Source organism: Camellia sinensis, chromosome 9 (assembly GCF_055761805.1).
Source record: "Camellia sinensis isolate YWXY chromosome 9, ASM5576180v1, whole genome shotgun sequence".
In the NCBI taxonomy this organism is placed as follows: domain Eukaryota; kingdom Viridiplantae; phylum Streptophyta; class Magnoliopsida; order Ericales; family Theaceae; genus Camellia; species Camellia sinensis.
The window spans coordinates 27206560-27217334 of NC_138969.1; the positions used below are offsets into that span (position 1 = coordinate 27206560).

Below are 10775 nucleotides of genomic sequence, written 5' to 3' on the forward strand. Positions count from 1 at the left end.
GTTAACTGGGTCAAAGGCATAGCAAGTTTTGAAAAGTCCTTCACAAATCTTCTATAGTAACCTGCAAGTCCTAGAAAACTTCTAACTATTGACACATTAGTTAGTCTTGGCCAGTCCATAATGGCTTCAACTTTCTGAGGGTCAACAGAGATACCGTCCTTATTGATTACATGTCCCAAAAATGCCACACTGTCAAGCTAGAATTCACATTTGGACAATTTTGCATACAACTTCTTTTCTCTTAAAACCTGTAAAGCAGTTCTTAGATGATTCTCTTGTTCTTCCCTGCTTTTAGAATAGATTAGTATGCCATCAATGAATACAATAATAAATTCACCAAAAATTGTTTGAACACCCTATTCATTAAGTCCATGAAAGCTGTAGGTGCATTTGTTACCCCAAATGGCATGACTAAAAATTCATAGTGTCCATATCTAGTTCTGAATGCAGTTTTCTCTATGTCTTCTACCTTGACCTTTAACTGGTGATACCCGGATCTAAGATCAATTTTAGAAAATACTTGGGCTCTCTAGAGTTGGTCAAACTAGTCATCTATTCAGGGTAATGGATATTTGTTCTTCACGGTTACTTTGTTCAACTCACGGTAGTCAATACACAGCCTCAAAGTCCCGTCTTTCTTTTTGACAAACAACACTGGAGCTCCCCAAGGTGAGGTACTCGGACGGATAAATTTCTTGTTTAAGAGTTCTTGGAGTTGGACTTTTAACTCTTTCAATTCAGAAGTCGACATTCTATAAGGAGTCTTAGAGATAGGTTGTGTACCAGGTACTACATCAATAGTAAACTCAATTTCCTTATCAACTAAGTCCACGGGTAGGTCTTTAGGAAACACATCAGGAAATTCACAAACTACAGGAATAGTTCCCACGCTAGTACTATCCAAAGACACAATCAACACACTACACAAGTAGCCCCGACAACCTTTTCTCAACAATTTTCTGGCTTTCATAAATGAAATCAAGTATGGTAGGAGAACCACCCCATTTCCAGTGAAAACAAACTCAGGCATACCAGGTGGTTTAAACATAATGGTTTTATTCACACAATCAATAGTGACACAATATTTCGACAACTAATCCATGCCCAATATACAATCAAAGTGGTCAATGCTTAAAGGCAGCAAATCAACGTACAATGTCATATCACCAATCAAAGCATCACATACAGGATATACGTAAGTGCACATCATAGAGCTTCCTAATGGTGTAGGCACAGATAATATGCAATTCATAGGTTTTAATGATTTAGTCAACCTCCGAGAAAAAGCATGCGATACAAAATGCGTAGAACCAGAATCAATCAGCATATAGGCATTCTGTGCACAGATAGAAATTATACCTGACACCACTGGCTCAGTATTTTGCACATCCCTGGGTACTAGAGCGAACACTCTTCCTTGCCTTATTCCTGGCATTGGTCCTTACATTAGCCCTCGTTACACGAGCAGATCTGGCTGAACATACTGCTGGATGGTTTGCATTGTCAAACCTCATTGGACAGTCCTTAATCATGTGACCAGGTTTGCCACACCGAAAACATGCGCCCGACATGATGACACATGCCTTTATGCTTCCTTCCACATTTTGAATAGATTGGCATAGACCCACTACTTTGGCTTGAGCTACTTGAAGATCTAGTATTTTGTTTTTTGTTCATGAAGAATGAACGACCCTTCCGAAAATTGGATCCAGGTCTTTTGCTTCTCCATTTTGTTGTGGCGCCTTGGCTTGTTTCATTGCTGCTAGAGTGGCTTCTGCCATTATCACTCTGTCTAAAACTTCTACATAGGTAGGCAATTTCAAGACACCTACTTGGTCAAACACTTCCAGATCCAAACCGCCTTCAAATTTTTGTGCCTTCTTGTAATCAGTATCCACCATATGTGGAGCAAATCGAGCTAATTCAGTAAATTTGGCCTTATACTCAACCACAGACATCATGTCCTGCTTAAGTTCTTGAAACTCTAACACTTTTCGATCCCTGAAACATTAGGGAAAGTACTTGTTGTAAAATATCTCATTGAACTGAGTCCATGTCATGTCCCAGTTGTTATTTTGAACTAACAACCACCATCTCTGGGCTTCATCCTTTAGGGTGTAGGTAGCCAAGGGTACTTTCTGAGTCACGAAGCAAGGGAACACTTCAAATAGCTTTTCCATTTCAAGTAACCATGTTTCTACCTTTAAGGGTTCAATACCACCCAAGAAAGTTAGCGGTTTCATCTTCATAAACTTCTGGGTTAAGTTGATTATACCATTGTTATTCAGTTCAACTTGCATCAGCGGAGGTGGAGGGGGCAAAGGTTATTGCCTCTGTTGTTGTTGAGTCATTGCCTCAGTTAAAGCTACAAGCATTTGTTCCATGCGACTCATTCAAGCCTTAGATGATTCAGCTATTCCATCGCTTCTTGTATTTTCCATTTGCTATAGGTGAACAGAGCATTATAAACATAGGCAAATAGTCATTTTCACAACATTCAGATCATTTATTTCTATGTTTTGTGGTCATAATCAGATTTAGTTTACACTTTCAATGAGTACACACTCACACATGCAGATGGAATGCCCCTACTGCTGACTAGGACATTCTAAGCTCATATGGACTCGTGTGTGCGGTAGCACACGTACTCTGATACCACTCTATCACGACTTAAACCTGCCCTTATAGGTTCAATGTCGTAACTGGCCGGTAATCCTTGGATAACCAAAGGCCTCTTAACAGAATAACATATAATTAGGGGCTGCAGAAACAAATATACAAAATATACATAGTCCATTGAGCTATGCAGACATACATGGGACACATAAACTTAAATTTATGAGTATATATATGACGTCATAAAGGTACAGTACTTATACGTCATCACATGTACATATAAACAGAAATTGCTAATAAACCAAAAGAAACGAAGTCTTAAATATTCACAAAACATGGCCACGAGACTTGGCTTAATCCAGAACCTCCTCGGGAGTTGCAAAAGGTGGGTGTCAACACAAAACTTTTCAAGCACCATCTTAGGCCTGGTCGCGTGCCTGGTAACCTACATATATAATATAAATAGTGAGCGGGAGCCCAGTGAATAATAATAGAGTAAAGGGTTAAATGAATGATGTCCCATAACTAATTCAGAAACCAGAGTTCATATCGAAGACAAATTCACATTCATTTTCTTGTTTAGAGTATGTACAGAAATTAGAGTTCATGCTTAATCTTACATGGCTTATCCGTTAGCGCTAACAGATCTCATACAGAACATCAAATGTCATACTTGTCAGTTCCATAAGGAACCTCCGGCTAGGTACGGATAATTTGTTAGTTCCATAAAGAAACCTCCGGATTGGGAATGGATAACTTGTTAATTCCATAAAGGAACCTCCAGCCGGGTACAGATAACTTGTCAGTTCCATGAGGAACCTCCTGTCTGGGTACAGATAGCATACTTGAATCACAACATAAATGTCACAATATTTGTTAGAGTTGGACAATCATTTATAGTACAAAACATAGGATTTCATAGAACAGATCTTATTCCATATACAGAAAATAATTTAACTTGAACATAGCTTTACTAAGTTATTACTCACAGATAGCAGATGGCTCTAAATAAACGGATAGAGTAGGCAATTCAGATATATTGTGGCGCATGACCTACACGGATACAAAACAAATATGTACTGAATTACACACCCGGAATCATTACCTTATTTCTTTCTTGTCTTGGTGTGTTTCTACTTTTTATCCTCATTATTGTGTCTTAATCTTGGCCTAGGAATGCCTAGGATGCAATGAGGATGCTAAAATGCACTCGAAAACACTTAACAAAACTTGTTGAAAACAGGGTCCTTGCTCGAGCGAACATGCAAAATGTGAGTGGTCGCTTGAGCGCAACTTCTGTCACTCGAGCGGTCTATAAACTTTTGCAAAAGTGCTGGTTGCTTTATTTTTCTGCTCGATGCACGCTCGACCTCGCTCGAGCATGAGACTCATATCCTCGCTCGAGCGCAACTTATGTCGCTCGAGTCGTCTGCAAAACATGCAAACTTCTGGGAGCATGTATTTTATGCTCAAGCCAACTTTTGGTTGCTCGAGCGGAAGTGTGAAATTGAAGGTGGTCGCTCGAGGGCAAAATCTGTCACTCAAGCTTGGAAGCAGAATTCTGGAATTTCCAAATTTGCTCCGAAGCTTCAAATTCAACCCCAAATCTGTAAATTATAGTTTCTTGGGCCAAAAACTTGAGGAAACTCTTGTAAACTTGGAAAACATGGTCAATTCAAAATCATTTCGCAAAATCCAAGTTCGAAAACTTGCCAATCATGCAAAACAAAGCCTAATTCCTTGATAACATAACACGACCATGACATGCAAGGTATGAAGGAGATTCCAAGTCTCTAATTCATGATCAAATAAGATGTTCTACACAAAAACATGGTGAGTTCTTAAACTAAAACTAAGATATGAACACGCATGGTATAAATTCTTAGACAACATGCTCTAAATGCAATGTAATGCACGTGCATATAAATATACTCTACTCTTGTACTTCATTAAGCTTAATTCTTACCTCAATTCACTTAATTCCTTTGAATACATGTGTTAAGTATCCTAAGTACACAACCAAAGGCTTGATTTCTTACCTTAGGTTCTCAATTCCTTGAATCCGAATGAGTTCTTGCTCAATTCTTCAATTCTCCTTAATTCTCTAGCAAATTCAAATTCCTTTGTTTTAAGACTTCTTCCCGGTCTCTCCCTCTCTCTCTCTCTCTCTCTCTCTCTCTCTACACATTTGTGTGTGTGTAAGTTCAAAATATGTTGCAATGAAGGAAAAAGAATGAGTGGAGATATAAGAGGTGCCTTACATAGGCTTAGATTAAGTAATTCGTTAATTGGGCTTAATTGGGCATTAATTTTCCTAATTTAATCGTTCTGAACTGAATTTTAATTAAACCTACCATAATATTCTAAAAATTCCAACTAATACGTAATTTAAGTCAATTTCGCGATTAGATGCTGGTAAGGCCTTCAATTCACGGAACGAAGCAAAAATGGAAACATATATTTTTACGATAAACAGATATAAGCACAATAATGCAACACACACATATGCAATTTAATTCAGAATTTCTCTTAATTTCTGATTAGGCTTATTTAACCATGAATTAACGTAAATCAGAGGTCGGGGTTGTTACAATGCGTTAGTTAGAATTTTTAGAATTTTATTGTAGGTTCAATTGAAATTTGATTCGGAACGATTTAATTAGAATAATTTATGTCTAATTGAGTAATTTGATCAACTATTTAATTAAACCATTAATTTGGCCTATATAAGGCATTTATGGACCCTCATTGACATTTTATACCCTTATATCTTCATCCTTGGTGGCAAAAACGTGCGAGTAAGAGAGGGAGTAGAAAGATTTGACTCCAAGCTTGAGAATTGAGAGGCTTGAAAGGGAAATGAAAGAATTGACTTGTGAGCTCAAACATCAACATATCTAAGCTAAAATTGGGCCCCTAAGGTAAGAAATCAAGCCTTTAATTGTGTAATTGGAGTACTTACCACATGTATTCAAAAGAACTAAGTGAATTGAAGCAAGAATTAAGTTGATTGATGTAGAAAGAAGAAGATGCATACATGCAAGTGCATCACATGACAAATGGAGCATGTTGTCTAAGAATTTGTCCCATGCATGTTTATATTTTAGCTATGGTTTAAGAATTCAACATGTTTTTGAGCTAAACACCTCATTTGATTATGTTTTGGACACTTGAAGCTCAAACCATTTCATGCATGTAGTATTCATGTTATGTTCTTAAGGTCTCTAGGTGGATTTTGAACAATTGACATAATTTTGGGCCTTCATTTCATGAAATGATCTTCAAACCATGGTATTTTACAAGTTTCTAAATGTTTTCTGGAAATTTGGCCCAAAAATATGAGTTTTGAAGGGTGTAATTCGAGTTTGAAGCTTAGGAGTGCAATCTGGAAATTCTAGATTCTGCACTTCTGCTCGAGCGACATAATTTGCGCTCGAGCGACCACTCTACAATCTTGCACTTCCGCTCGAGCGACCAAAAGTTCGCTCGAGCGAGAAATGCTAGCTCCCAGAAGTTTTCACATTTTACAGACCACTCGAGTGATGACCTCAGTCTTATGCTCGAGCGAGCGTCGAGCAGCCATCGAGCTGAGATTTCACACAACCAGTACTTTTTCAGAGTTTACATACTGCTCGAGCAAGGGAATCTGTGCTCAAGCATCCCCTCACATGTTTGCATGTCCGCTCGAGTGAGAGAAGTTGTGCTTGAGCATGACCCCTGTTTTCAGCAAGTTTGGTTAAGAGTCCCAAAGTGCATTTTAGCATTCACATTGCATCCTAGGCATTCCTAGGCCATGTTTAAGACTCAATAAGAGGCTAAGACTTAGAAACACACTAAGAATGAAATGAAAGAAGTTAAGTATCAACCAAGTGTGTGTTTCATTATGTGTTTATGCTATGTGTGTGCAGGTCACGCGCCACAAGTTATCTGATTTGTCTGTTCTGCAAGTAGAGCCATTTGTGAGTAATAACTCTGTAAAGTTATGTTTAACTTTAATTATTTTTTGATTCTATAAAATGATCAGTTTTCTAAAATGTGATGTTTTGTATGAATGAATGATTGTCCAAATTTCTAAAATGTATTCGTGGCATCCTTAGCACAAGGCCTTAGCCTTGGGGTGATAATATTGTGGTCTACAAGTACAAGGCCCTTGCCTGGGGGTAACAATATCGTGTCTTTTTAAGCAAGGCCCTTGCTCGGGGGTAATAGTACCGTGGTCTCATGGCCCTTGCCCGAGGGTAATAATACCGTGGCTCAAGTATATTACAAGTTCCCGAAACCGGAGGTTCCTTATGGAACTAACAAGAAAGATAACGCTAATGGATGTACCATGTATGATTAAGCATGAATTCTGATTTCCGTATGAAGTTTGAACAGGAATATGAATATAAATCTGTTTTTGATTTGAATTCTGATTTCCGAATCTGTTAGGGACATCGTTCATTTAAACCCTTTACTCTGTTATTATTCACTGGGCTCCCGCTCACTATTTATATTATGTATGTAAGTGATTAGACACGTGACCAGGCTCAGAATTGACGGCCTAAGATTTTCTTTTGTTAGCCAACCACTGTGCCTCCCGAGGAGGTTCCTTTGAGAGGTCCATGTCAAGGCTTTATTTGGTTTTGTTCTATTTATCTGTACTTGGGCTAAGTTCCCTTTTGACTTTATTTGTGTAAATGGGTGACATAAGACTATTGTATTTATGACGTCACATGTAAATATATATATATATAAGTTTGTTTTGAAAATTTTGTCTCATATATGTCAGCACAGCTCATTAGACTATATATGTTTATATATATTGCTTCCTCAGCCCCTAATTATATGTCATTCTGTTAAGAGGCCTTTGGTAATCCAAGGATTACTGGCCGGTTACTAGCCTGTTAAGAGGGCTATAGCCCAAGTGGAAAATCTTTTATTATATGGCCAACTTTGCCACACCAGTAACAGACACCCAATGCACGATGACATATTCCCCTATGCTTCATTCCACAATTAGGACAATTTGGAATAGAGCCATTACTCTGGCCAGAGTTGTTGGAATATCCCGTATTCTGTTTCCTTTTTGGAAATGACCGGCCTTTCCTGAAATTGAATCTGGACCTTTTACTTCTCCATTTTGTGGTTGGTGCCTTGGCTTGGTTTATTCCTGCTAGGGTGGCTTCCGTCATTATTGCTCTATCCAAAACTTCTACATTGGTAAATATGTCTAAATCCAATCCTCCTTCAAATTTGCGGGCGTTCTTATAGTCTATATCCACAATGTGAGGAGCAAATCTGGCTAACTCAGCGAATTTGGCTTCATACTCAGGCACAGACATCTTGCCCTACTTGATACTTTCTGATCTTTGAAACATTGGGGAAAGTACTTGTTATAGAATATCTCATTGAATTGAGCTCATGTCATATCCCCATTTTTATTTTAAACTAACAACCACCATCACCGGACTTCATCCTTTAAGGTGTAGGTGGCCAAGAGTACTTTCTGCGTCGCAGAGCAAGGAAATACTTCAAATAGTTTTTCTATTTCGAGCAATCATGTTTCTGCCTTTAAAGGTTCAATGCCACCTAAGAAGGTTGGTGGTTTCATTTTCATGAACTTCTGGGTCAAGTTGATAATGTCATTGTTACCTAGTTCAACTTGTACCGACGGAGGCGGAGGAGGCAAAGGTTATTGTCTCTATTGTTGCATTATTGCCTCGCCAGGGCTACAAGCATCTATTCCATTCTGTTCATTCGGGCCTCAGAAGACTCACTTGTATCATTTCCCCTTGCATTCTCCATGGTGCTATAGGCAAATAAAGCAATAATAAACATAGGCCAATAGTTCGTTTCACTATGTTTAGATCATTCAATCAAGGCCATTCATTTCTATTTCATGTATTCATGGTCAGATCCAGTTTCCACAGTAACAGACATTAGTATACACACTCACACATGCAGATGAGATGCCTCTAATGCTTACTAGGACACCCTATAGCTCATCTGGACTCATGTGTGCGGTACAATCATGTGCTCTGACACCACTCTGACACGGCCCAAACCCACCTCTATAGGTTTAACCCCGTAACCGGCCAGTAATCCTTGGATTGCGGAAGCAAATATAGAAACATACATAGTCCATTGAGCTGTGGAGACATATATGGGACAAAAACTTCTCTTTCTCTTTTTCTTTTTTAAAAAAAACTTATACATATATTCGTGATGTCATGATGCAGATCTTACGTCACATTTACTACAGATGTAGCCAAAAAGGGACTTAGCACAATATACACATAACAGAAAACTTGTTCATAATTAAAAAAAAAAAAAGAAGGTCTTAAACACGAGCCATTTAAACTCGACTCGCTCACAAGAGTGAACCTCCTCAGAGGCACAATGGTTAGCTGACAAAACTGGTACGCCAGGTCCTCAAATCTAAGCCTGGTCATGCGTTTGGTCACCTACATACATAATAATAAATAGTAAGCAGAAGCCCAGTGAATAATAACAGAGTAAAGGGTTTAAATGAATGATGTCCATCACAAGTATAACTTCAAAACTCGTATTGAACAGAAGCATAACCATATCCGTATTAGAAACAGAGTCATAAACATATTCACATCATGAGTGGTATATCCATTAGCATCAAACATATCTCTTTGGTCAAGCTTATTAAGTTCCACTTTGGAACCTCTGGTACCAGGTAACATATCTCATACATGAGCTACGGTATTGTTTCCCCCGGACGAGGGCCGGGGCCACGATATTGTTTCCTCTGGGCGATGGCCTCATGACCATAAGCCATAGTGTTATGTCCCTTGGGCGAGGGCCTCTGCTAAGGATACCACATAAACATTTCAAAGAAGTGGATCATCATTCATGTAATCATATAATAACCTTTTATATCTTTCAAAAACAGTTCATATCGCATCATAACGTTCAGAAAGTATTTCATATCGAACATAACTTTACTAAGTTATTTCTCAAAGATAGTTTCACAGATAGCTTGGCAGCATACCAATGGATCAACCGCTCACAACGGGTGACCTATACCAATCATAACAGATACACATACTGAAACATTCGCTCGGATTGTACGTAACTCATTTCATTTTGTTCTTAGTGTTTTTTTAGCCTTCACTCTCATTATTAAGTCTTAATCTTGGCCTAAGAATGCCTAGGATGCAATGAGGATGCATAAATGCATTTGAAAATACTTGGTCAAAAATGCTAGGAACAGGGGCCTCGCTCCAGCGCAACCTCCTTTCACTCGAGTGGATATGAAAACATATAAGGGGACGCTCGAGCGCAACTTTCTCTGCTCAAGCGGTCTGCAAACTTTGAAAAAGTACTGGTCATGTGATTTTCATGCTTGACGGTCGCTCGAGCGTGAGACTCATGTCTCCGCTTGAGCGTGACCCTTGTCGCTCGAGCGGTCTGCAAAAACATGAAACTTCTGGGAGCATGCATTTTACGCTCGAGCGGACTTCTGGTCACTCAAGTGAAAGTGCAAGACCTCAGAGCGGTCGCTCGAGCGCAGAGTTTGCCGCTCGAGCAGAAGTGCAGAATCTAGAATTCCCAGATTGCACTCCCAAGCTCCAAACTCGAATTCAAAGCCATTAAACTCAACCTTTGGGCCCCAAAACTTGAGAAAATTAGTTTAAACTTGGAAAACTTAAAGAATTGAAAATCATTTCATAAAATCAAGGCCCAAAAGCTTGTCAATTGACCAAAATCCTAACTTGAAATATACAAAACATGCCATGTATGCAATGGTTTGACTTCAAAGCTTCCAAAACATGAACAAGTGGTATAAATTGATGCAACACAAGATGAATTCTCAAAACACATGTAGGATGAGTACAGGCAAGTTGAAATTCCTTGAGATCAACCTCCAAACTTTATAAATTACACATGCATGTGAAAATTCTTTGATTCCAAACTCAAGATGCTATGATATATGCATGCATGTATGGAATGACTTAACCTTCTTCAATTCTAGCTCAATTCCCTTATGAATTCACCTCATTCACATGGTTCCATGCATTAATCACCTACATTACAAAGCCAAAGACTAGAATTCTTACCCAGAGTCTCAATTCTACAAGTGTAGAAGTTCACCTCTCAAATCTCCTCAATTTTCCAATAATTCCTAGCAATTCTCCTCTGTCCTA

At 38.7% G+C, this 10775-nt stretch overlaps 2 protein-coding genes across 2 annotated transcripts; both read right to left on the minus strand.

Moving 5' to 3' along the window:
- Positions 1 to 556: 556 nt before the first annotated feature.
- LOC145799313 (uncharacterized) lies at positions 557 to 1435 on the minus strand. The gene is made up of 2 exons (XM_082888865.1): positions 1187 to 1435; positions 557 to 1093 (listed from the first exon to the last, which is right to left on the minus strand). Exons 1-2 carry the CDS (start codon positions 1433 to 1435, stop codon positions 557 to 559), a joined length of 786 nt encoding a protein of 261 aa, XP_082744991.1.
- Positions 1436 to 1673: 238 nt separating this feature from the next.
- On the minus strand, positions 1674 to 2243 carry LOC145799314 (uncharacterized). Its single transcript, XM_082888866.1, has 2 exons — positions 2092 to 2243; positions 1674 to 2001 (listed from the first exon to the last, which is right to left on the minus strand). Exons 1-2 carry the CDS (start codon positions 2241 to 2243, stop codon positions 1674 to 1676), a joined length of 480 nt encoding a protein of 159 aa, XP_082744992.1.
- Positions 2244 to 10775: the final 8532 nt, after the last annotated feature.

Bases quoted from the DNA above. Each gene is read 5' to 3' on its own strand.
- LOC145799314 (XM_082888866.1), bottom strand. From the start codon at position 2,243: ATGAAACCGCTAACTTTCTTGGGTGGTATTGAACCCTTAAAGGTAGAA. The intron at 2,002-2,091 runs GTGGTTGTTAGT...CTAATGTTTCAG, and splicing joins AAGGATGAAGCCCAGAGATG to GGATCGAAAAGTGTTAGAGT.
- LOC145799313 (XM_082888865.1), bottom strand. From the start codon at position 1,435: ATGCCAGGAATAAGGCAAGGAAGAGTGTTCGCTCTAGTACCCAGGGAT. The intron at 1,094-1,186 runs GTATGTGATGCT...GGCATGGATTAG, and splicing joins TGTGCACTTACGTATATCCT to TTGTCGAAATATTGTGTCAC.